Source organism: Rana temporaria, chromosome 4 (genome assembly GCF_905171775.1).
Source record: "Rana temporaria chromosome 4, aRanTem1.1, whole genome shotgun sequence".
Classification (NCBI taxonomy): domain Eukaryota; kingdom Metazoa; phylum Chordata; class Amphibia; order Anura; family Ranidae; genus Rana; species Rana temporaria.
Window position 1 is genome coordinate 97,980,373 of NC_053492.1, and position 27,554 is coordinate 98,007,926.

Sequence of the window (27,554 nt, forward strand, 5' to 3'; positions counted from 1 at the left end):
GATTTTTTTTAAGAAAAATATGTAGAAGAATACGTATCGGCCTAAACTGAGGAAAAAATATGTTTTTTTTGTATATTTTTGGGGGATATTTATTATAGCAAAAAGTAAAAAATATAATTTTTTTTCAAAATTGTCGCTCTATTTCTGTTTATAGCGTAAAACTAAAAACCGCAGAGGTGATCAAATACCACCAAAAGAAAGCTCTATTTGTGGGGAAAAAAGGACATCAATTTTGTTTGGCAGCCACGTCGCACGACCGCGCAATTGTCAGTTAAAGCGACGCAGTGCCGAATCGCAAAAAGTTCTCTGGTCTTTGACCAGGAATATGGTTTGGGGTTTAAAGGGGTTGTAAAGGTTCGTTTTTTATTTTCTAAATAGGTTCCTTTAAGCTAGTGCATTGTTGGTTCACTTACCTTTTCCTTCAATTTCCCTTCTAAATGTTTTTTTTCTTTGTATTCTTTGTCTGAATTTCTCACTTCCTGTTCCTCCTCAGTAAGGTGTTCAGTAAGCTGTTCTAAATGACTTTCCACCGCTCGGATGATGGGGGAAAGCTTACTGAGGACAAACAGGAAGTGAGAAATTCAAACAAAGAAAAAAAACATTTAGAAGGGAAATCGAAGGAAAGGGTAAGTGAACCAACAATGCACTAGCTTAAAGGAACCTATTTAGAAAATAAAAGACAAACCTTTACAACCCCTTTAAGTGGTTAAAGTTTTCTTTAAAAATTAGTGACAGCCTGAGTAGAAAAGCCTGTCCCTTGCCAGCACGCTGCAAAATGGGTACCGTCGCTCTTTGTGAGGAAACAGTGGTCTCAATGCAGAGGTCTGACGTGCTCCTTCCTGGGGTATACCTATAGATTTGCAATCAGCAAAGCTCATACTTCCTGCCTATTGGAGAGCTCTGGCTCTGACTTATCAGGGGGTGCCACTCTGCAGCATGCTGGCAGGGGACAGATGTTTCTACTCTAATTAGAAAGAGAACAAACGTTCAGATGTTGCACACCTTTTGTTTTGATAACCCTGGAATGCACAGTATTTTGCTAATTTAAACTAGGTTTCATTTTAAAATGTTTAATTGGAGTTTAATCCCCATTCAAACTAATAACATTTGTGAGCCTCATAAAGGTGGGGACTACTGCATAGAAAAAAAGACAGGTGAGAGCCCACAGCAACTAATCAGAGTGAGATCAGTACTGAGGTGCATTCTGATTGCTTGCTTTAGGGCAGGGATCTGCAATTGGCGGACCTCCAGCTGTTGCAGAACTACAAGTCCCATGAGGCAAAGCAAGACTCTGACAGCCACAAGCATGACATCCAGAGGCAGAGGCATGATGGGACTTGTAGTTTTGCAACAGCTGGAGGTCCGCTAATTGCATATCCCTGCTTTAGGGGGTATTTGTAATTATAAATGTGCATTGCTTTTAACTCTTTGAAACTACATGTAAAATTGCTCTGTGCAAATGGGGAAAAAAACAAATGTTCTCGGGCTATATTATCTGCGAATGTGGAAAATACTGCATTTTGGCCACTAGTTGGTGCTGACTAACCTATAAATAACGATGCTCCTTGGTGCCATCTAGTGGCCTTAATTCTAATTGCAGTGATTTTAGCAGGAGAGCAATTACATTTTTTAACCCCATTAGCAAAGAATTAGAGCGGCATTTTTGTTTTGTTTTTTAGTTTTTTTCCCCCTCTGTTTCAGCACCTCCTGTATTACAGTACCTACCTGGATGAAGGAGTACCTTTGGACAGCAGAATTGCAGAATTGTCAGTCGGGAAGGGGGGGGGGGGGGGGTGTTAGATGTTTTAGCAGATTTAAATAAATTGATTTTTATTTTTGTTATGTACTAATTGTTCTTAGTCACAAAACGGTATGATACGTTTAACACTGTATAACTTATTGACAGGTATTGTGCTCTGTTTCATTCTAATAAAAAAAAAAGAAACATATTTTTTCCTACTCTTTAATGCAATCCAATACAAATAGATTGTAAAACAGATTTAAATGAATGAATCAAATTGAAGCACTTTATGATCCATTACAGCAAACATCTTTTTTTTCCTTTTGGGATAAACCTTTTACAGAAATAAATAACAGTGGTACGGTAAATGTTTTGTCTCACCCTTGTAACTGTTACATCTGCAGGAGAAATTGTTCTTCTGAAAAACAACAGACTTACTAGCAGGATCCTCTGGTGAAAATAAGGCAAAGAAAGCTTACAAAAGAAAACGAATGCAGCCGCCACATCTTGAAATTGGTATGCAGCAAAATATATGTATAATAAATGTTTGCTTTTTTAATTGGCAGGCAGCCAATATAAATACATTCCCATGTGTTATCTTACTTGTTCCCAAGACTATTATCTGTATTGCTTTACTTTTGCATACTAATAATAATAATAATAATTTAGTGGCACCGTCTTGCTGATTCCCCTAGACTGTGGAAATGCAGCTCTTATGAGGATAATGGGTCCCAGCCAGAACATGGTGAAATGCACTCAGACAAAGCTATGTGAAGACTGAAATCCTATATGGTAATGGTCAGTGCCAACTGCCACTGCTGCCAGCTCTCTGCAGTGCCAGTGCTACAGAATAGCGCTCATACCTCGCACGGCCACGAGATGGCGCCTGAGGCCGTGCCTATAGAGCACAAAGCGTCACATCCTTTGGAGAGCTCCGAAGAGGAGAGAGCGGAGGAATGTGTGCAGACCGGAGCCTGTGTGGGTGAGGGGAGGTTGTGCGGCAGTTGCCTCCCTGGATCCTGTGTCCCCTTCTCCTGTATATATGTCCGCTTCCCATTAGTGTGTCCCCCCTTATCAGCATGGATCCGTACAGAGCCGGAGCTCCCTCCTGTGTGTGGCTTGTCCTTACAGCGGGGTTATTGCTCGGACTTCCCCGGGAGAGCAGCTCCTGTCCCAGCCGCTGCCTGTGTTTCCGGAGCACGGTGCGCTGCATGCATCTGATGCTGGAGAGCATTCCCTCCGTCTCCCCGCAGACCACCATCCTGTAAGTGCACCCTTCATTCATTCATTCCTTCCTTCATTCATTCCCTGCTTCAATCCTGAACTGCATGCCACTCACTGAGCAGATTGGGGGATGGGAGACACTAAAGGGTTAATCTGGGCTAGCCTAGCCAGGGGCTAATCTCCTTATCTAGGGGCTGATCTCTTCTCCTAACTTCTTGCCCTCCACCCAGGGGCTGATCTCTTCTCCTAACTTCTTGCCCTCCACCCAGGGGCTGATCTCTTCTCCTAACTTCTTGCCCTCCACCCAGGGGCTGATCTCTTCTCCTAACTTCTTGCCCTCCACCCAGGGGCTGATCTCTTCTCCTAACTTCTTGCCCTCCATCCAGGGGCTGATCTCTTCTCCTAACTTCTTGCCCTCCACCCAGGGGCTGATCTCTTCTCCTAACTTCTTGCCCTCCATCCAGGGGCTGATCTCTTCTCCTAACTTCTTGCCCTCCATCCAGGGGCTGATCTCTTCTCCTAACTTCTTGCCCTCCATCCAGGGGCTGATCTCTTCTCCTAACTTCTTGCCCTCCATCCAGGGGCTGATCTCTTCTCCTAACTTCTTGTCCTCTGGGGACTAATCTTCTAACTTTGTATCCTCATCCAACTTCATGCCCTCATCCAGGGGCTGATCTCTTCTCCAACTTCTTGTCCTCTGGGGGCTAATCTTCTAACTTCATGTCCTCATCTAGGGGCTGATCTCTTCTCCTAACTTCTTGCCCTCATCCAGGGGCTGATCTCTTCTCCAACTTCTTGTCCACTGGGGGCTAATCTTCTAACTTTGTGTCCTCATCCAGGGGCTGATCTCTTCTCCGAACTTCTTGTCTTCTAGGGGCTAATGTCCTAACTCCATGTCCTTTTCCAACTTCATATCCTCATACAGGGGCTGATCTCTTCTCCAATTTCTTGTCCTCTGGGGACTAATCTTCTAACTTCATGTCCTCATCTAGGGGCTGATCTCTTCTAACTTCTTGTCCTCTGGGGGCTAATCTTCTAACTTCATGTCCTCATCCAACTTTATATCCTCATCCAGGGTCTGTTCTCTTCTCCTAACTTCTTATCCTCATTCAGCATCTGATCTCCTAACTTCTTATCCTCTGGTGGCTAATCTTCTAACTTTGTATCCTCATCCAGGTGCTGATCTCGTCTCCTAACTTGTCCTCATTCAGGGTCTGATCTCCTAACTTCTTGTCCTCCAGGGGCTAATCTTATAACTTATTATCCTCTTCCAGGGGCCGATCTCTTCTCTGAGCGTTTCTCCTGACATTTTGTCCTCATCCAGGCTTTATTCTCCTCTTACTTACACTTTCAGGGCTAAACCTCTTCCTTTTCCTTTTGTTTTCTCTCTCTTATTTGGACCTCTTGCCTCTAGTGCAGGGTCTGATCTCAAATTCCAGCTTCTTGCCCTTATCCAGAGTCTGATCTTGTCTCATATCTTTTTGTTCCCTTCTCCTGACCCCAGTCCAGGGTCAGATCTCTAATCCCAGCTTCTTGACCTCATCCAGAATCTGATCTCTTTTGACTTATTGCCCCCAATCCAGGGTCTGATCTCTTCAGCAGAAATCTAGCCTTCAAGAAGTCTGATCTCTTCTCCTAGCTTCTTACTCTTCTTTAGGCCCCTTTCAAACTTGTGTGACCTGAAAGTCGTGCGATTTTGCAGTGACTTTGAAGCCTCTTGAAGCAATGCCTGTGTAATCTTGAGGTCTATGGACCTCAAGACGCATTAAAGTTGGACCAAAGTAGTTCAGGGATTACTTTGAAGTCACACAGATCTAAATGGTACCTATTGGAAACCATAGGGTACAACTTGTCATGTGACTTTGCAGTCCCAAGTGTGAAAGGAGCCTTAAGGAGTGAAATCTTCTCCTTACTTCCTGCTCTTCTTCAGAGCCTGATCTCTTCCCCCGGCTTCCTGCTCTTCTTCAGGGCCTGATCTCTTCCCCCGGCTTCCTGCTCTTCTTCAGGGCCTGATCTCTTCCCCCGGCTTCCTGCTCTTCTTCAGGGCCTGATCTCTTCCCCCGGCTTCCTGCTCTTCTTCAGGGCCTGATCTCTTCCCCCGGCTTCCTGCTCTTCTTCAGGGCCTGATCTCTTCCCCCGGCTTCCTGCTCTTCTTCAGGGCCTGATCTCTTCCCCCGGCTTCCTGCTCTTCTTCAGGGCCTGATTTCTTCCCCCGGCTTCCTGCTCTTCTTCAGGGCCTGATCTCTTCCCCCGGCTTCCTGCTCTTCTTCAGGGCCTGATCTCTTCCCCCGGCTTTCTGCTCTTCTTCAGGGCCTGATCTCTTCCCCCGGCTTTCTGCTCTTCTTCAGGGCCTGATCTCTTCCCCCGGCTTTCTGCTCTTCTTCAGGGCCTGATCTCTTCCCCCGGCTTCCTGCACTTCTTCAGGGCCTGATCTCTTCCCCCGGCTTCCTGCACTTCTTCAGGGCCTGATCTCTTCCCCCGGCTTCCTGCTCTTCTTCAGGGCCTGATCTCTTCCCCCGGCTTCCTGCTCTTCTTCAGGGCCTGATCTCTTCCCCCGGCTTCCTGCTCTTCTTCAGGGCCTGATCTCTTCCCCCGGCTTCCTGCTCTTCTTCAGGGCCTGATCTCTTCCCCCGGCTTCCTGCTCTTCTTCAGGGCCTGATCTCTTCCCCCGGCTTCCTGCTCTTCTTCAGGGCCTGATCTCTTCCCCCGGCTTCCTGCTCTTCTTCAGGGCCTGATCTCTTCCCCCGGCTTCCTGCTCTTTTTCAGGGCCTGATCTCTTCCCCCGGCTTCCTGCTCTTCTTCAGGGCCTGATCTCTTCCCCCGGCTTCCTGCTCTTCTTCAGGGCCTGATCTCTTCCCCCGGCTTCCTGCTCTTCTTCAGGGCCTGATCTCTTCCCCCGGCTTCCTGCTCTTCTTCAGGGCCTGATCTCTTCCCCCGGCTTCCTGCTCTTCTTCAGGGCCTGATCTTATTCCCCGGCTTCCTGCTCTTCTTCAGGGCCTGAGCCCACGTCCAGGGTCTGTTCTCTGATTGTGCAGGGGTGTATAGGTTCTTCTTTTCAGGGTTAAAATAAGTATTTCAAAAGTATTTACAGGCTACAGTTGTTTCATAGAACTTACATTTTAATATTGAAGTATCTCTGGTTTTCTCTGACTTTTATTTTTATTACATTTGTACATTTTATTGTTTTTCTGTTGATCTTTGATTATGGTTTTAAAATGAATCCCTGTGTTCACCTTACCTTGGTAAATCTCCAGCCAAAGCTTTATTTTATTTTATGTATCTGGATACAGCGGATAAGGGTTAGAAACTCAGGCGGGTCTGATGGAGTGGGCTCTTAGGTGGGTTTTTAATGGTGTCTGTCCACCCACCCCACCCCCCTTTTTTTTTTTTTTTTTTTTGTAACACCCTGGGCAAGGGCAGGACATTTTTTCAAGTTGGATGCAGAGATAGCAGTAAAACCATAAAGCTGGCCATACATGGATTGGCCAGTTCAGCAGATACTTTTGTACAACCAGCCTGTTGGAAAGTTTCTTCTTAATCCGTCCTGCTGGTTATGGCCAGCATTGATGATCATTGCATTCTGACAATTGGGAAGCATCCCTGCTGTCAGAATACAATAGCTCAGTGGGAATGATTTCCCCCATCCACATCTAATGTGTGGATGGGGAATCAAGTCCTTCCCCTTTTTTTTTCCAACTCGCTGGTTGCCTTAGCAATCATTTGGTCCTTGCTCTGTCTGATAGCTGTTTAAATACGATGTGAGAAGAAATGTCCCATAAAGGGTCACCGAGAGCAAAAAAAAAGCTTTTTCTTCCTCTACATGAAATTAGGCTTTGAAGATGCCAAGCATGGAAAACAACCAAAACCAACATTGGCCAATGTGCTTAACAAGTGGGATGAACGTGGGCACCATTGTAATTGTTATTTAGCTTGAGTAAAAGAAGTGTGTTTTCTGGGGTTTAAATTATTGTAATTAATTGATCTTTTCATATTCACAAACATAAAGACCCTTTGTATGAGATACTTGTCTCCAGATGCCATCAATAACTTTTATCTTGGTTATGAGATTGTGCCAGGAATTTGTGGGGTGAGTGGCTGTAAAGCATTAACATTGTACAGTCTGCACCTCTGGATTGTTTTATGCCATCACCCCTGGATATGATCTTTTCCTGACCCGTTATTGGTCTGTATTGTGCTACAGAAAGAACTTTTCTCATTCTTTGTGCTCTAGTGTGGTCTCCTGGGGGCTCCATGTAAGTGAAACTTGCCGAGTCTTCAGAGGTCTCATTAATTTTTAACTTTTTTCGGTTGCTTTCTGTACTTCTCAGTGGGGTGGACGCTTTAATAAGTCACTGAGCAGAGGGTTGTAAAGGTATCCTAATTGTATGAATATGTTACAGTGCTGGAGTTATTTCATACAACTTGTGTTGGGAAGATCAAATGTTTCTTGTTTTTTTTTCTGTATTTGTTTTAGAAATGTTTGATTTTGGATTCAAATTTTAGGCTGCATGCACACGGGATAAAATAATCACATTTATGCTGATCTTTCTGCCAGGAGCTGGCAGAAAAATGTAAGATTATTTATTAGGGATACACAGATACCAGTTTTTTAAGATGGAGTTTGAGCACCCATACGTTTTCTCAAGTACCAATTACCAACGCCTATTTTTAGTGTCATGTGAGTCATTATTAAATGAGCTAATATGTTAATCTAATACTAAATAAATGTATGTGGTTCTGTTTTTTTTATTATTAAATTATTAGATTCTATATTGTGTTTTGAACTGCGTCTGAGTTGACATGTGAATTAAACAAGTTTTCAATGGAGCTGGTTCACATATGTGCATGCCAGACAGTGTGATACCGTTTTCAGTCTGGTTCAGTTGCGATTTCCAGTGTCATACACTTTAAAAATTCACACCTGAACTGCTGAACGAAATCGCACTGGACACTCTTTGGATATCGCACATACGTAAACCTGTTTTTTAAAGGCGGCGGTTACAGTCTGCTGACTTGAAGGTATCAGTTGTGCTATCAAACCATTTGTGCGAGCAACGCTATTATTTGTCTTAAGTTTCTTAGTTTTTTGAGTTTTATGTTTATATTGATTTCAATATTTAATTCTATTGAAATTTATATATCACTTTTCACAGCTATTTTCAGAGAATGTTGAATCATCCTCATGAATCCTGGCCCATTTGGGCTGAACCCCCAGCAGACCTAAACCACCATTCAACCTAGTTTTACATTTATTTATATATATATATATATATATATATATATATATATATATTCTCTACCTAACCAGAGGGTTAGCTTGTCTGATATGCGCATTCAGAGTTCATGTAACTTAAAGGGGTTGTAAAGGCAGTTTTTTTTTTTTTTTTTTTTAATCTTAATGCATTCTATGGATGAAGATAAACTGCCTTCTTTGTGTAGCGGCCCCCTATTACTTACAGGAGCCCCATCTCTGTCCAGCGATGTCCACGAGGGTCTCGGTCTTTTTGGAATCTCCCTCCTGATTGGTTGAGACACAGCAGTGGTGCCATTTGCTCCCACTGCTGTCAGTCAAAGTCAGCTAGCCAGTCAGGAGAGAGAGGGACAGGGTCGAACTGCAGCTCCATGTCTGAATGGATACGGGGAGCTGCAGATCGGCTCGGGTTCTACCCATGGTAAGCTGCTTGCTGTGGGTGGCATTCAACAGAAGAGAGGGGCTGGGAGCACTGAAGAGGGACACGAGAAGAAAAGGATCCAGGCTGCTCTGTGCAAATCCACTACACAGAGCAGGTAAGTTATTATTTTTATAGAAAAACAAATGAGACTTTTTACAATCTCTTTAAGTTGTTGGAGAAGCAGTGGCGGATGTGTTTCAACCATTTTTTACCTAACTACTCTTTATTATTGTCCTATTTACATAGCTTTAAGTTGCCTTTTAAGCATAGCTGCACCTTAAACAGCACTTATAGACAATAAGCAAAAACAAATCAGTGGATCGCCAATGATATTTGAAAAACCATGCAGAACTCCAGCTTCCCCACCATAGAAAGATGCCAGCTAACTGTTTTTACTAGTTTGTAATCCAGACACTGTTGTAGTGTATCAGGTCGGTCTACTCCACACATTATCCGGTAATCTAATAACACCCACTAGGGATGCAGAGAGGAAATCCCCAGCACACCCTCTGCAGCACTTATTTTCCTATTTCCCATACAAAACATTTGTTGGAAAAAGCTAAATGCCTGAAGTTAGTCCCAACCATCAATCAGATTGATATCCTATTTGGAAGATTGAATATGATTTGTATTAGGGGAAGTGGAACCACAAGTTATTAAGGACAGTCTTCAGGACATACAAACTGTATTATTGCTGAATGCACCCCATTACAGAAAATGTAGATTAAAGCAAACCTTTACTTTGCCCAGAGCAGGCAGAGTAAAGTCACACTACATAGAACACTCCAAAAGGTGCCTACTGGTTCCTTCTCTTCGCAACCCATGCTTACGGCAACACATGACTTCACGCCAAGATCTTCCAGTATCTGTGACTCAAGGAAGAAGAGTCTGCAGGATTACATCACAGACTTCTGGGGCAATTCTAACAGAGGTGCTGCTTTTGGTTTTTTGTGTCTACCTCCTCCAGTGCTGGAAGACTTGCTGTGGTAGGATGCACATATGAGGGCATGGTACTGCTGATTATATTGTGCTCTACCCAATCTAGACACTAGGCACCTGCTTTAATGTCCATTACCATGGATGGTCAAATTTTTCATTGCCCTCAACCGTCCCTTTTGGCACCATTCCTCCCACTGACGGCAAGGATTGGGCACCATTCCTCCCACTGACGGCAAGGATTGGGCACCATTCCTCCCACTGACGGCAAGGATTGGGCACCATTCCTCCCACTGACGGCAAGGATTGGGCACCATTCCTCCCACTGACGGCAAGGATTGGGCACCATTCCTCCCACTGACGGCAAGGATTGGGCACCATTCCTCCCACTGACGGCAAGGATTGGGCACCATTCCTCCCACTGACGGCAACTATGGGGTGCTGTCTGAAGGACCAAGAACTGGTTTGTTTAGAAAATCTGAAGTGCCTGGTTCAACACCTAGATCTCGCACAACTGGTGTTTTCCATTTCATTCTGATATATGAAACTAGGAATGTGATTGTCGTGGGAAGATATTTCCTGGGCCCAGATGTGTAGATAGGCAGCATATGCCAGGCCTCAAGATTATAAGAGCTGGCAGACTGCATCTTACTTCACCAATGTTTCTTTTGAAAAGAGTGGTGGGGTCTTAGGACCCCTGTCAGTTTTTTCTTTTTCTATCCACATCAGTTTTTATGAGTATTAAAATGGGCATAAAGTAAGAACATGAATGTTGACAAGGACATGCACCTACCGTGTTTCCCCAAAAATAAGCCCAGGTCTTATATTTAATTTTGGCAACAAAAGACACAGTAGGGCTTATTTTCAGGGTAGGTCTTACCATATAATGTGATGTCTTCCCTGCCTGTCAGGAATCCCCAGTGTGAGTCAAGTTAAAATGCTTGTAAAATCATATGATCTACTCTATTACAGTATTATATAATGTACAATGTGTGTGTTTCTATAATATAAACGTGCCAAATACCTTCATTATAGCGCCACTCTGTACTTCCGTGACGCGCCGGAGCTCTTTTCCCCACTCCGAGCACTGCAGAGGGGGAGCCGTACCGAAGGTATTTGCCAAAATTATATTACAGAAACACACACATTGTACATTATATACTCCAGAAATAGAGTGGATTATAGGATTTTACAAGCATTTTAAACTAGGGCTTATTTTCGGGGTAGGGCTTATATTGCAGCTCTCCTGGAAAATAATTCTAGGTCTTATTTTCGGGGTAGGTCTTATTTTCGGGGAAACACGGTATGTTGTACATATTCAGTGAAAGAAAAAGTCTCTGCAATAAAGCATGCACAGAAGGAATGTATTACACAGTTGGCACTGTTGACCTATTGGTGGTACTTGGGGACTGATGTTGGGAACCACTGCCTTAGACAGAACAGATTACAAATGAATTAATGACACTTCAGTCTGAGTACGTCAGACCTAAACTCACAAGGGCTCCTATTCAAAATCAAGTAGTTGCTGAGTGTAATAGACATCATTAGACGATTCTGCCTGCCACATACCCTGAAAGTTCTGAAATCTTCTTGGGAAACCTCTGTGGTTCTACCCCGGTCAGGGTTTAAATTCAGTCCTTGTATCTACTATGATTATTCACCTTCTCTATGTATAGTGTTTACCACCAGGACTGAGCGTAAGGAAAGAGCCACAATTTAGGCTCCATGCACACTGGAATAAAAAACGTTGCTTCTACAGGAGTTTTGTGTTCTGCCTGTAGAAGCAACTCCATGCTATCCTATGTGTCCATGCACATTAGGACATTTACAGGCATATTTTTGAGAACAACGTTTAGAGGCAGGAAAAAAAAACCCTCTCATTCGTGTTTCTGATTGGAGCTCACTGGCAGAAAAAACGTAAAACTCTCCTAAACTCGTCTAAACTTTGTACAAAAAATGCTCTATATGGACGTTTTTTACTCCAAAAAGAACAGACTTTTTTTAAGCCCAGTGTGCATGGAGCCTGAGGCCCTCGTACACAGTCGATCATGTCCGCTGAAACTGGTCCGCGGACCAGTTTCCGCGGACATGTCCGACTGTGTGTACGGCCTAGTGGACAGGTTTCCATTGGACAAAAGTTTCTTAGCAAGCTAAGAAACTTGTCCGCTGGAAACATGTCCGTCAGTCATGTCCGATGGTTAGTACACCTAATCGGACATGTCCGCTGGTTATGACGTGTAACCAGCGTCCCGAAATCCCGCGCATGCGTCGAATTGATTCGACGGATGCGTGGAAGCATTGCACTTCCGTGTTTGAGAATGTCGGTGTCTTCTACGTCACCGCGTTCTCTGTCCGTGGGGATTTTGGTCTGATGGTGTGTACACACATCAGACCAAAAGCTCCCAGGAGACATGTCCGATGAAAACGGTCCGCGGACCGTTTTCATCGGACATGTCTCCTCGTGTGTACGGGGCCTGACAGTTGTCAAAACAGAATAGAGCTTTATACATACCTGTCCATCAGCCTGTAGCAGAGCTCCTGGCACTGATCCACTCGTCGAATAAGATTACCCCTTGCTGGCCACTGCGGTTCCTGCAGAACATAATCGTGATGTAGGGGTCTCCAAGAGAAACCACAAGAGCCAGTGGGGGGCACATACTACTTACCCCCATTTATGCAATCCAGCCAGCCCTGGGAGCTCTGCTACAGAGTGAAGCAGGGCACACAGGACTTTAGTGTGAACACTAAAGGTTAGTTTTTTGCCTAAAAACATGCCCAAAATGCCCAAAATGCCCAAAATGCTGTCTACTCCACCATGATACAATCCATATCAAAATGCAGACATGTTAAATACATTTTTCACTTTCATAGCCATGTCTGTAAGTGATTTTGATGTTTTCGCAGGAGTTTCCTTTCGTAGGACAATCCCCAATGCCCTATCATTTTCAGCAGTACTTCACACAAGACAAACATGGCCCCTGTGGTGACTCGGCACAGCAGTGTTCCTGTACAGCTCAACCCTGTATCTGAACAAGCAATAAAGTGACAATCCAACTTTCCAGAACAATTTTTAAGATAACACGTCTAGCATGTTCCTCATCCATGAAAATCTGTCCCATTTTACAACTAAGGCTAAACACAACTGTTATTGTTTCATATCCTGAGGCCAAGGCATATTCTTCTTCCATAACAAAATGGAAGGAAATGGCCTGCAACGATTTGCAGTTAATTAAACAATGCCAGGAGCCATCCTGAACACTGAAAATGCTGGCTGCCAGCGGCGCTTACCAGGGAATGTTTATTCCATTACCCCCTATTACAGCATTTCAACATAATGTATGTACACAGTGCAAGAATGCAGCCACACTACGAGCAAACAAGGACTTTTCCACACCCTGTAAACCTTCTAGAAATTAATTTCAGTTCTGGATAATTGTGCATGGTTACATTGGTCCACTTTGCATATACCATATCTGTGAGATCCCTCTAGAAGCTGCACTGAAGTAGACATCGCTACTCCAGTATTCTCCACTAGATTCCATGTCCTGTGCCCAATGCATTGAACACACAACCTGGCTGCCGGATTCATGTGCGATAATCGTTAGCGACTGCTATAACCGCTAGCCATAATCTCTCTCTTCTCCTGGCAGACAGCAGGGGAGATTCAACTGTGGGCACTGTCTGTGTTAATGGGGAAATTGTGCAAATTTATTTTCTGGCTCAGAACGCACATTGTCTGCAACTGTGACCGCTCCATTAGACCCTGTACCATTTTTCTAAGCAATATTAAAGCCCATTTTTGTTTTTTTAGCAGCATTGTAGATCATAAATTAGCATTTTTGGCTTCATAGACTTTAAATATGAGAGCGATTATAAAAGCGAACAATGCTTTTTTTTATTTATTTTATTTAGGATCTTCCAGTAGGGCCAAAATGCACAGTTCTGCCTGGAAAAAAGGTCATGTAGCTTCTCAAGAAACTAACATCAAGCTACAAACGACGTAAGGCTCAAATGTGAACACGGACCATTGAAAACAATGGGATTCTTCTAGTTGAGCTTTGTCATGCATCAGAATCCCTTTCACACTGGGGCCACCCGTGCATTTTCGTGGTAAAGTGCTGCTCGTTTTAGTGGCGCTTTACCAATGTTTAAGCGGCTTTTTTCCCCGCCCGCTAGCGGTGCATTTTTAACCCTAAAAAATAGTTAAAAACTGCCGTGTTGCGGCGCTTCCAAAACAAACTGTAAACAAGCCAAAGATGCTGCTTGCAGGTCTTTTTCTAATGTCTTGCAAGCACACTGCCTGGGTGTGAAGGCACCCATTGCAATGAATGGGCGGCAGTTTTCAGGTACTATTTCTAGCGCTAAAATGCCTGAAAATTATCTGTGTGAAAGTGGTATTAGATGTGAATGGGCCCTTAGAAGCAAACCACTTGGTTAAAAGGTTCTGTCTCTGCCATGAAGTTGACATACACAATAATGCCACCCTGAAGATTGCCATAATGCTGTCATGCTGATTATAACTGTGGACTATAGTAATTGTTCCAAAGAGTAGCAATCTCGGAGCAGCGGACCCCAAGTTTGCGACATATAGCTGTGAAGGTAGTATGTCATGTCTCAGACATATAGCACCAACATAGGCGGCAGGGGTGTTTAGTGCTCCAGGGGGATCACCACTTCATCTATATCACATTGGAGGTTTAGGAACAGGAACTTGCCAAATAAGTCGTTAGACACCTTTTGATGTCTAATGAATGACCTCCAGCCTATTCTAAATCTTTATTGTCTCTTTAATCTCTGAACGTTTCAGAATCTATGATCTTTATCTGAGAGAGCACAGCGTACAATTGGGGTGTGTGTCAGCCTGCTCACTCTATTTATCATTCTATTGACTTGTCATCTCAGCGTATCATTACAAGACGGGACCCTTTTATGTTCCCTTCATTTCATCTTTTGACAATTTTGGTGAACAATCAGGGGATTTCGTCTGTTCTAAGGACCCAGATCTCAGCAAATCCAAGCAAGCACAAACCAGGACAAAAATGGGACCCCCCATTGAGAAGTATTTATTTAAAATGTTTATATTGCATTGACACATTTGTAGTGCTCAGAGTATGTGGAACCATTCCAGAAAGAGTTTACATGGGCTGCCCCGAAAGGCAGGACTTTTCAATGTCTTTTCAAGACTTGTTTTTTTGTTTGCTACAAGTTTTTAGAAAATTTGGAAAGAAAATGAAAATGTATTTTTTTGCACACATTTATTAGTTTTGTAAGATATTTTTCACACACAGCATAGGCATACGTAGATTTTCACCTCAAAACACACACTCCTACTTCTCCTGATGTGGAAGTCCGACCAGTCTGTCTGGAACTTATGGTGACGGCAGGCCTCTTAGACTAGGTCGAGTTAAAGGGGTTGTAAAGGTACAATTTTTATTTTTTCCTAAATAGCTTCCTTTACCTTAGTGCAGTCCTCCTTCACTTACCCTTTTGCTTTTAAATGTCCTTATTTCTTCTGAGAAATCCTCACTTCATGTTCTTCTGTCTGTAACTCCACACAGTAATGCGAGGCTTTCTCCCTGGTGTGGAGTGTCGTGCTCGCCCCCTCCCTTGGACTACAGGAGAGTCAGGACGCCCACTAACACACAGCTCCTTTCTCTATCTGCATCGTAGAGAGCGTCCTGACTCTCCTGTAGTCCAAAGGAGGGGGCGAGCAGGACACTCCACACCAGGGAGAAAGCCTTGTATTACTGTGTGGAGTTACAGACAGAAGAACAGGAAGTGAGGATTTCTCAGAAGAAATAAGGACATTAGCAAAATCGAAGGATGAGGTAAGTGAAGCTAAAGGAAGCTATTTAGAAAAAAATAATTAGTTTTATGTAAAAAAAATTAATAAAGCTGTGGCCTTGCCCTCTGAGTGTAGTTTATTGGGCAAGGTTATATGTAGTTATGGTTAGTATGGTTTTGGGCCTATGCCCCCAGTGTGCATGAGGACTAAGGGTCACCTCTCCATGAGTTTTCAGGAAATATATCTTAGTGTAAGGTCACCCATAGCAGCCCCCGTTCCAACAGTGGCTGCGCTGGTACAGTGACATTGTCAGAAATGCTGAAACTGGCTGTAGTATTAGGTCTCATTCACAGGGGATGTATCAATATGTACCCCATGCAAGGGCTGTGCTTACCAACACGGGAATGCGCAGATCTTTTGTGCATCCCCATGAAGGCAAGCCCATTCTGATTTTAGGATGCAGCAGCTGCACAGACACAACCGCTGCCCCCAGTATGTCTGTGTTTGGGCCTTGCACCCGCATGAATGTTAGATTGGGAGCAGGGGCTGTGTCCATGTCTGTGCAGCCACTGTGTCTTAATAGACATGAATAGAGCTGTGCATCTCATTCCGGGTAAATATGGCCCTTGCAGGGGGTACGCATTGATACGCCCTGTGTGAATCGGGTCTACTGGTGTAGAGGTGTTTAGGGACACACTGACTGGCTGCACAGGAGTGGAAAGTGTGTAAGGGCCTTGTTAAACTTGTAGTTGGGAGTGGTAAAATCCTGCAGTTGAGCTGCATTTTTATCGTCCCTCAACTCTTTCCCATTTTCGTTAGGAAGGTAGCAACCTGGAGGTGTACATATGCCATGGAAAGAATTGTGCCCCCTGTGCACTTGGCGGACAAAACTATCTGCTGTGCGCAACCCTTTCAAGTGAATGGGGCTTTGCTGTAACGCATCATAACCACACGCAATACATGAAGTTGCGGTGCAGTAATGTAGCACCTAGGGGTAAAAATGTTTAATGCATCACAAGAAAAAAAAAAAAAAAAAGTGATCAGTGTCACTATAGTGAATTTTTTTATACGGCTCATATCAGTGATCAGAGACCCTGTATGCTGCAATGACATACAGGGGGTTATTTAAGAAAGGCAAATCCACTTTGCACTACAAGTTCAAAGTGCACTTGAAATTGCACTGAAAGTGCACTTGGAAGTGCAGTCGCTGAAGATCTGAAAGGAGGGGAAGGTCTGCTGATTTTATCATCCAATCGTGTGCAAGCTAAAATGCTGTTTTTTATATTCCTTGCATGTCCCCCTCTGATCTACAGCGACTGCACTTCCAAGTGCACTTTCAGTGCAATTTCAAGTGCACTTTGCACTTGTAGTTTGCACTTGTAGTGGTCAGTGTCAGATCTCTGGTATTTTTTTATTTTAGTAAGGAGCCCAAATATATATTTTATATTTAGCAGAGACCCTAGCCTATTGAATAAAATAATGGTTGTTGCAGTTAGATGTTCCATCCTACAAATGTCAGCTGTATTAGAAGCTAGATAGAAGGGGACAGCTAGTAGGGGGAGAGGTGGACAGCCAACAACAAAGTATTGCTCCTTTTAGCTGCTAAAAGTATAAATGCCATCAGTTTCCGTGCTGATTGAGGAATACCCAGGAGAGGAAGCCCCAACAGGTAGTGTAAAGTGTTTAAGGGTATAGACACGTGCAAAAGGTCTTGTAAAAGGGACCAGAAAGGTTTTATGAGGGGACATTCCCCAAAAATATGATGGTGGGAGCCTCAACACATCTCCAGTACATTCAGGAGGTCTCTGGAATACCAGCATGTAAGATGTCAGGAGTCCTGTACCAGAACATAATGATTTTGTAGTCCGTCTCCTTCTGCACCACGCAGCGAGATACCTTTTGAGGAAGATTCCCAAATTTTATCCCAGTCTGATAGGGAGATGGTTAGTTGAATACAAGCCCATTTACTCATATAAGAATGACTGGATTCAGTCAAAGTGGCGGCCTCTTGAAGAATTGTGTATAAAGCTGATATTAAGTGGGGTTCGTAAGGGTCTTGAGTGCATAGGAGTTCAAAGCAAGTGGGTTTGTCCAATGAGAGGCCAGGGGATTTAACGGATCAGAAATATCTAATTTGCAAATGAGAGTAAAAAAAAAAAAAAAAGATTTCGGAAACCTGGAGTTTAGACTGTAAATCTGTAAAAGATAAAAGTACACGAGCAGCAGGGTGCACCAAGTGGCGTTATTGAAAAATTACAGCTTGCGTCCAAGGGAGCATACAGGTGTAGGATAGGCTATCCGGGATATCCGGGTTAAATGGCACGTTCAACAGTGGAGGGCTTGTAGAGAAAAGTAAATATTTCCCAGTGTAAAGAGCATAAGGGACAGACAGACTTCTCAGCTGAGACATATCTCTGTCCGAGGGAGCCCATAACATAAATCATGGGTGTACAGGGGACGTAATTCCCATTTCAATCTCGGACTATCTTATTGGGGCATAGCCAGATGTCCAAGGAATGACAACCCGTAGGTGAGTGGCGTAATAATATTTCAATAAGTCTGGGGAGCTCAACCCTCCTTTAGATCTCTGGACCACCAGCTCTGCTATCTTGTGGGAATTATTGTTCCATATAAAGTTGAGAAAAGATCTTTGAAGCAATTTCAATTGAGATAGCGGGAGAGGTACTGGAAGTGTCTAAAACATGTACAGCAATTTGGGAAGTATGGACATCTTTAGCACATTAATTCTTCCAAAGAGGGAGAGAGGAAGGATGGCTCAGTGTTTCAGTAGACGATTAATTTTGATAAATAGGGGAGGGAAATTGGGATTGTTTTTATTACAAGTTTGATATGCTACATGAGGACAAGGTGCGCTCTATCTATTCACATATGCTATAAAGCTTCCCTGGCTTTGATGTGAGCTGCCATACCTCAGTATAATATGGAAAATTGAGACTTGGAGATTGCCGGTGATCTGCTGTGCTGGTTCCAGCTATCTTGGAAGTTCCAGCGCATGCGCAATCTGATATGCTGAGACGGTTCCAGCTAACGGGGAAGTTCCTTGGAAGTCTGCGCAGGCGCAAACTTGCTGACGGAAATCTCCGAACCTCGGCCGGCATTCAGGGCGACGTGGATTTCGAGGTAAGTGGCCAGTTCGGCCTCACGTCCTCGCTTCGCTCAGACGGCTCGCTCCGCTCGCTCGGCCTCCTGGCTCTTTTTTTAACATCCTCCAATCCACGGGGATGTTAAAGAATGAGCCTGGATGCCGGGCGAGGTTCGGAGATTTCCGTCGGGAAGTTTGCGCCTGCGCAGACTTCCAAGGAACTTCCCGTTAGGGGAACATAGAGGACAAGTCACCGGCACCCAAATGACTTAATGACATCCCTTGTAGTAGAGCTGCTACATATGCAATAGCTGACATTAAAACTACTGTATATACCGTGCCCCTCCAATGTATCATTTGTAATCTGAGTATTCTGTAATAATTTCCATTTTTGTTTCCATATTTTTTTTTTCCATATTTTCACTCATTGTTTTCCAAAATGATGTTTAGCAACAGCTCTTTGTGGTTTGCTTTAGCCTGGCTTCTTGCGGTTTATTGGTAGTAGAATAAAGACATAAACTGGACACAATTCTGGTTTCTAGCTGAGCATATTACCTTCGTGTGGTTCTGTGTTCTCATCCAGCACAAGACGTCTTTGTGGCGCTCTGTCCTACAACTATACATCTGGAATGACGTTTTTCTGTCTTCACGGCACCTGGATTAAGTTGGATTGAATTTGTTCTCAGTGCCTGTTTGATTTTTTTCTCTGGGTTTATGTTTGCTGCTGATTGTTTTTATTTCTTAGCAAAAAATGGCAGTTAATGAACTCTACTTTTTATTACAGATGGGTTTTGTTTGTAATTGTATTCTTTGGAATGTGACGTTTACAGTATGGGATGCACGCTATTCTCTCGTTACAAATACAGGGATCTTGAGGGAATATCCAGTAATGGTTACGATTTAACAATAAGAGCACCAATAGAAGGGCCCTACTTGAATGTTCCCATGTGTGCTTATTGCTGAGGACAGTACATGGGTTTTGGAGGACATTCATTTGACCACTATCTTTCCTGATTGTGCAGTCTCATAGGCACCAGTTTGAGTGTGCCAACCAATGCACTTTGTAATCTAACGAACCAGGTCAGACAAGCCCACCTCTCGGAGTGTATGGTCAAAGCTTTTTTGGCCATATTTCTCTTGTGGGTCACAGGAGTGCACGTTTGCTGTCCTGTGACCCAGAATCAACTGACAGTGGGTTATGATCTGCTGTCATATAGACAGAGCAGTGCGAATCTAAGTGCATTGTTAAGGGTTATACTAGAGCTGCACAATTAATCGTTAAAAAAATCGTGATCTTGATTCAACCCTCCCTCACGATCTCTAGCATCAGAGTTTTCCTGATTCATTCACGTAACAAGTGTAGAGAGTTCTATGCTCATTCAGCTGTCAAAAGAAAAACAAAAAGGGGGTCTGCCAAGTTTTTCACAACATTGTCTGAGCTGGTAGAGAACTATAAACATAATGTAACTTTTCGTTCTTGGATCAAAGGAATGAACTTCGATCTGACATGAGGGAAGTTTAACCACTTAAAGTCTAAATCTTTTGCTGGCACTTGTTTCTTGCAAAGTTAAAATCAGTATTTTTTTTTGCTCGAAAATTACTTGGAACCCCCAAATAAAAAAATATATAAAATAATGGTTGTTGCAATATTTTATGTCGCATGGTATTAGCGTAGCGGTCTTTCAAGTGCAATTTTTTGGGGGGAAAAATTACATATTTTATTTTTTTTTACCAAAAAATTGGGTTTGAAAAAACACTACGCTAATACCATATGACATAAAATATTGCAACAATCATTATTTTATTCTTCAAGCTAGGGTCTCTGCTATATAATACATAACATAATATATCACATTTTGGGTGTACTGTAAAAGATGTTACGTCGTGAGAGTCGTGATCGATCTTTATTCAAAGCAAAACAATTGTGATTCTCATTTGAGCCAGAATTGTGCAGCTCTAGGTTATACCATATTTATTATAGGTAATGCACTCATAGAAGATAACGGGCATGTAAAAGCGGGTAGCCATCGCCACGCCTCCCAGTGATGTCTAGAGCTGTAACTGCCACTCCCATCTCGGAGTTCAGGACACCACTGGTGCGGCCGGGAAGATTGGATGCCCTGGACTATTGCTCTCCACTGGGATGCACTAGGCTGAAGCGTGACCTGCTTTTACATGTCTGTTCTCTATCTTTGTGATTGCATTGGTGCTGTTCTTTCCTTTTTGATCTACTTTAACAGAGCTGTTTTCTAACTCTGCTATGGGCTGCCTATCTCTCAAGTGCCTTCCCTTTTGGGTCTCGAGTACCTACTGTCTTACCTGATCCTAGGAAAACTCTACAGACTTTTAGGCAATTAAACTGTTTATTAGTAAGTAGCTAGCCAAATGCTGCCCATATATATGACCATTTCAATCAGTTTAAACCAACTTTGATCCACCAGGCATTGTAAATGCTATTTGAAGTAATACCATGATTAGTTTGGTGTATTGTGAGGCTGAATCGGGGCTTTCTATCTATACAAGTAGAGTAATGGCTCTAGTATAGTTTATTAAAAGAAGGGTCGAAATGGAATTGAAACGGAGAAAACCTATGGAAATCTTGGAAGAAAAAGGACAGATTTTTCCACCATGTTCGATCAGACTGTTTTTGTGGTCAATCAAAACCTTATTTTTGTGTCACACTGGTGGTTTTTTTTGTGTGTGCATTTTTAGGTGTATAGCACCGTCCAAGAGTTTCTTTGGGGCAGGATTCCATATTGTATGTCCACATTTGCTTTTTATTACGGGAGTATCTGAAAAACATATTCATATTTATTTTTGTTTTCTCGCACAGTCCAGTTGAGTGAGTAATTTGTATAGCGCAACAAATGCGAACTTAATCGCCTCAAGGCGCTTGGCATCCAGAGTCCGGTACGGTCTTTCAGAAGAGGTGGGTCTTTAGTTTTTTCCTAAAAGCCCAATGGTTTTCCTCCAAGCGGATGGTAGTGGGTAGAGCATTCCAGAGCCGAAGTCAATGGGGTCAAAAACACCCCATTCTGCTTCAAAAGTAGATCATGTACATTGTGTAGGTGTGTGTGTGTGAATCTGAGCTAAGGATTTTAAATGCAAAATGTGAAATAAATTTTATAGAACTTCAGCCTCTACTTGTTACTATCACCATAGGTGAAGTAAAATGAATGGAGAAGAAGCAGCGCCATACCTACTATATCTTCTTCTTCATGTACATTTTGTAAGCTACAGGCGCCTGAATGCCAAAATATGAACAGGAACCATTGAAAAGCATGGGATTAGGCTCGTTTAGCATTTTGGGTCTTGAAGCGCCAAAACGCTCAGGTGTGAATGGGGACTTGGTACAGCTTTATTCTCCCTGCTGTGCCTACAACCTATTCCTTTTGTATTCGATAAACGCACATCACTCTATAAGCACAGAATATGTAGGAACCCACAATGGCTTTGATTGTCTGGTAGTGCAGACAATGGCAGTCAGGTGAACCCCTGGGGATTAATACCTGCCATATGGAAGGAGTACAGCGTGGAGAACAAGGTGCAGGACTGGCTGACTGCAAAGACTTTGTGAGGAGCTGGGAAATGGAATTGCCAGCTGTCCAGTGGAATGTCTGCTGCTCACATTTTCCAGAATGTTTCACGTTTCTCTTCCAAACTATAGGGATGTTATTGTCAGAGTATTCTGCAAAGGAAATGTAAAATCAAGGTTTGTTTTTTTTTTTTTTTTTTTTTTTCGGAATTAAAAGAGCAGAATGTATCGTTTACATTAACGGATGATGGGGAAATGTGTTCTGTAAAACAAAAACAGGTTGCACAAAGACACCTTATTCATAAGTGCAAAACTTTTTAATCTTTTAAATTTTTGCAACAAAAAAAATAAGAAGAATCCTGGAGCGTAAATCAAACTTGCATTTCAGGAATCCCAGCTAAAGTTTTACACAATTGTTTGGGTCTTCCGAAAGCCAAGCAAAAATGTGTCCCCTGCTGCATCCATCCCACAATGCAATTCAGGGGCCGTTCAATTGGCCCTTGAGACATCTGCATTGCATCATGGGATGTGGACTCCAGGGACACAGGGGGTCAGAAATCTTGGTTACCAGGTGCCTGCCATCAGTACGTAGGGTTAGTTTCAATGGGTTCTTAACCAACTCTCCTCTCATGCCTGTACACCCCCTATGAACCAGATACATTTGTACATTTCTGCTATAGCCCTGTTTATTTGGGGATAACTTTGTAAAATTAAAGTGACACTAAAGGTTCACTTTGTTATTTAAAAAAACAAAAAACAAAAAAAAAAACATGTCATATTTTCCTCCACTGTGCAGTTAGTTTTGCACAGAGTGGCCCCGATCCTCCTGTTCTGGGGTCCCATGGCAGCTCTTGTCGCTCCTCCCCGCAATAGCTAACCCTCTCTGGGAAGCTTTCTCCCGAGGGGGTTACCTTGCGGGCTCTCCCGCGTCATACACTCTGCCTACATAGCCGCCGAGTGTATGACTCGGCGCCCGCGTCATTGGATTTGATTGACAGCAGCGAGAGCCAATGGCTGTGCTGCTATCTATCCAGTGAAGAGCCGAGAAGCAGTGGAGAGAGCGATGTGGGATCGTGCCCACTGAAATTCGGGGCTCAGGTAAGTAAAACGGGGGGGGGGGCTGGACAGTACAAGGTGTTTTTTCACATTAATGCATAGAATGCATTAAAGGGGTTATAAAGGTAAAAAAATATTCCCTAAATAGCTTCCTTTACCTTAGTGCAGTCCTCCTTCACTTACCTAATCCTTCGATTTTTCTTTTAAATGTTCTTATTTCTTCTGAGAAATCCTCACTTCCTGTTCTTCTGTCTGTAACTCCACACAGTAATGCTGGGCTTTTCTCCCATGATTGACGTGCGGCTATGGCGCATCACGCATTCCGAAAATAGCCAAAATAGGACTCGGCTGTATACGGCGCCTGCGCAGTCAGCTCCTAGTCTGTGCGCAGGCGCCGTGAAGAGCCGAGTCTTAGTCCGGCTATTTTCGGACAGATGGTACATAGATGTTTTTTAGGGTGAACCTCCGCTTTAATGTTGGTGACTCCATAAGGTGGAGGATTTGGTTGGACACAAGTACTTCAGATCATGTCTATTTACAGTATTTTAATTTCTTTTGTTGCTATTCAGCCTGTGTTCCTGTATTGGACTTTATTAACACATTTGGACTTTCATGGTCTACTCCTATTGAGCGCAACTTTATTTATTTTCACTTACTTGGATGTGTAATATCTCACAATTTTTGTTTCCTACACAAGCTCAGTATTTTGTTTTTCATACACACAGGGATGTGTAAGCATGCATTCCTAGATCACTCAAGCGTACATATTTATGCCTATGTGTGTGGGGGAGGGGCGTGGAGGAAAGCAGGCAGACAATCTAAACATGAACAAATCCTGGACTAAGCAACCCTGAATGTCCAAAAAGTTGTACAGTATAGGCTGATCACGGTTTCCCTCTGAGGGTGGCTAGCTTGGGAAGTATCTTTTGCCACCCCCAGGCACCCACATACGTGAATTTTGCTCAGTCCAGCAGAGAATTGTTCAGGTCAGGAAGAACTCCTATCCTATGTATTTAGCATGTTCAGTTCAAGGCTTTGGGGTTTTCTAATCTTGGCTTATGAATTATAGTCTGAAGGGTAGAGAGGATTTCACAAGGATCAAACCACTTTCCCTATGCAGATATAAAAGATGCAAATTTAATACTTCTCATCATCAAGGGTCTGCGGCTGCGCTAAGACATGGCTGCTGGTTTGCAGTAGGATGACAGCGATATAGATGCACTGATTGCGGCGCATTGCACTGTTTGTTTTTTTATAGAAATCTTTATTGAAAGGTCACAACATAGGACATGCTGATAGGAAAGAGCAGCGTAACAAAAAATAAGCTTATCATTCTTATAAAAGGTTTGATAAATGTCTGCTGGGGCTGACGCGCCTTATACTAGTTTAAGCTCTTTGCCGGCTGCATAACTTGGTTATACGGCAGCAGAGTGGCTCTCCTGCGCTGGATCACGAACCTGGTACATGATCCACCACTTCCAGGTAGGGAGCACGCGCGTGCACTGTGGCTGTGCTGTGTTTAGACACAGCACAAGCCGATCAGCGTGTGCCGGCCAATGGATGTCCGCCACCATCTGCTGATCAGCGAAGAGAGACACAGAACAGATTTCTGCCTATGTAAACCAGGCAGAGCTCTGTTCTGTCAGCAGCAATGTGGTGGATTTATTGTATCTTTGCAGGGAATAACATCCATCAGAGCCCTTTAGTAAAAAAAAAAAAAAAAACATGCACACAGTACACAAACACTGGTTAGGCACACATTTAACCCTTTGATCGCCCTAGATGTGTAAACCCCTTCCCAGTGTCATTAGTACAGTGACAGTGCATATTTTTAACAATGATCACTGTATTGGGGTCACTGGTTTCCACAGTAGTGACAGACCGTCCACTGCAATATCGCCATCCCTCTGTAAGTCGCTGATTAGTAGCATAAAAAAAAGTATGTATGTGTGTGTGTGTGTGTGTGTGTGTGTGTGTATATGTATATATATATATATATATGTATATATATATATATATATATATATATTGCACCATAATTTTGTAGATGCAGTAACTTTTACTTTTGCACAAACCAATCAATATACGCTTTTTGGGATATTTTTTTTTTACCAAAAATATGTAGCAGAAATTATTGGCCTACATTTATGGAGACATTTTATGTGTTTATAGCAGAAAGTAAATATATAGATTTTGTTTTGTTTGTTTGTTTTGTTTTTTAAATTGTCAGTCTTTTTTTTTTTTTTTGTTTATAGCACAACAAATAAAAAAGCCAGTTATGATCAAATACCAGCAAAAGAAAAAGATTTATTTGTGGGCAAAATAATTTCATTTGGGTACAGCATTGCATTCCTGCACAATTGTCAGTTAAAGTAAAGAAGTATCACAAAAAATGGCCTGGTCATGTATGGTGGGTAAATCTTCCAGAGGTCAAGTGGTTAAGCTAAGATGGGGAAAAAAAAATAATATACTGTATATTACCCGTGTATCCTTGGCCTGAATTAGAGAGTGGAAATGGATAGGAATAGATGGTGGTAGACAGAATGGCATCTATAATGAAATCTGCCAAGTTTAAACAATTCGATAAAACAAACAAAAACAAGGAAACTATTGTGTGGTAATTTGCAAATGTTGTATACAGTGAGTTTGACCAATTTAATTGTTTAAATGTTTTTTTTTCTTTTGTCTGAATTTCTCACTTTCTCCTCAATAAGCTTGCCTCCATCATCCATGGGAGTTAGTCAGCCAGAACAGCTTACTGAGGAGGAACAGGAAGTGAGAAATTCAGAAAGAAGACAAAGAAAACGAGCTTAAAGGAACCTATTTAGAAAATAAAAAACAAACCTTTACAACCCCTTTAAGGGCTTCTTGCACACCAGCAAGCCACACTGACTGTATCTCAATACCCTGCTCTGAGGGGAAAAAAAGCTGCACTTCCTCAGCGCAAACCACCACAGCGCTGACTTTCTATGATATGGGTGGTGTGAACTGACTTCAGAGAAAACCAGGCAAATTACATTGTCTTTGCGTTGAGACTTCCCCAGGCAACGTTGGTGGGAACATGCACTTAAAAAAAAAAAAATCTGTTTTGAGAATTCCACACCCAGCATTTATCAACCCCCCCCCCCTCCCCCCTGTATTGTTTTGTTCTTAGATAAACCTTCAATTTTTCCTTGATAATCATTTTATGTGGCTTCTAGCCATGGAAAAGATCCAAGAGAAGATTGAGATGAACATGAGACGTTTAAGAGTCAGAACCGCGCAGTGTCAGCGGCGTCCAGGAAAGATCAGGATACCACATGATAATCCTTTAATCCATTTTATACTCCTGACTGTAGAAGACATCTTTCAGTGCTGTATTCATCATAGGTTAATAGTATTGTTCTTCATATAAATGAAACTGCAGGTTTATATTACCTTGAATTAGAAGTAAAAATCCGCCTTTATTTCTTTCATTTAATACTGGAGTTATTATTACCAATTCATGCAGTGCACAAGGATGCACAGGTAGCCCATGCAGGCAGTCCCCTCCATATCAGTTGGGGTGAAGTGGCTACATGGACACAGCGGCTGCTTCCAGGTAGACATCCATGCGGGTAGGTTTTCCCCCAAATCACAATGTTTGCACCTGGGACATGCATGCACCCGCACCAACAGGGATGTCCAATAGGAAGCAGCTGCTCCTGTCCCAGTAGACATCAATGGGGATGCAGGAAAACGCAGCTTGCACAGGTGTACATAAGTGTGCCCATGTGAACAAGGCCTTGGAATCCCTGTCGGGTCTTTATTGCTGTCCGTATCCCCTCTCTGTTGTCCTGGTCATGTGTGAGGTAAATGCACAGATGAATTTCTTGGAGCCATTTTACTATTTAGTACAGTCCTTTCTGGCAGGGGGAGGGGACCTGATCTTTCCCAGTTTAATATTCCCCTATAGGCCCTCCCTACTTCCACCATGTTACTGGGCAGCAAAAGAAGAAGCAATACACTGGTAATCTCCTCTGTCATTCTGCTTTCTCTTCCTATTAGCATGTTCCTTGCATTGCAACACACCCTATTAACTAATTGTGCTGCTTCTCCCCACCCTCTCTGAGCTCTGTTGTATTGTAAATTGCAAGAGACTTATACCAGGTCAAATTCAGCTACTTACACTACTTAAAAAATAAATAAATAATAATTTAAAGAAGTATGGCCAAAGCTCTTTCCCTTCTATTTTTCCTCTGGCCACAGGAGTGCACTTAGTTCTGCACCCCTGTACCCTGTATTCACCTGACAGCGAGCTAAAACTCACTGTCGTCTGATGTCACTCAGCTGGTCCAGACTCCTGCCCCCTCCACAGCCTGACGCTCCAGTGAGTGCTGGAGGGGCAGAGAAGAGACTGACAGTCTCCACTCTCTGAAGACTGAGAACTGTCTTTGATCGCTCAGTTCTTAGTTTAAGGCGCCATTCACATGAGGCGGACTCCGTTGCTACAGAGTCTGCCTGCTCCCGCCAGCTCAGCGGGA

At 43.0% G+C, this 27,554-nt stretch overlaps 1 protein-coding gene across 1 annotated transcript in view; it reads left to right on the top strand.

Moving 5' to 3' along the window:
* Positions 1-2,680: 2,680 nt before the first annotated feature.
* The window catches only part of PXDN (peroxidasin), a 185,246-nt gene continuing 160,372 nt past the window's right edge, over positions 2,681-27,554 (top strand). The window contains exon 1 of the mRNA XM_040348667.1: positions 2,681-3,005. Within this exon, the coding sequence (XP_040204601.1) occupies positions 2,821-3,005 (185 nt within the window). The 5' untranslated portion in view covers positions 2,681-2,820. The remainder of the gene's footprint in view (positions 3,006-27,554) is intronic.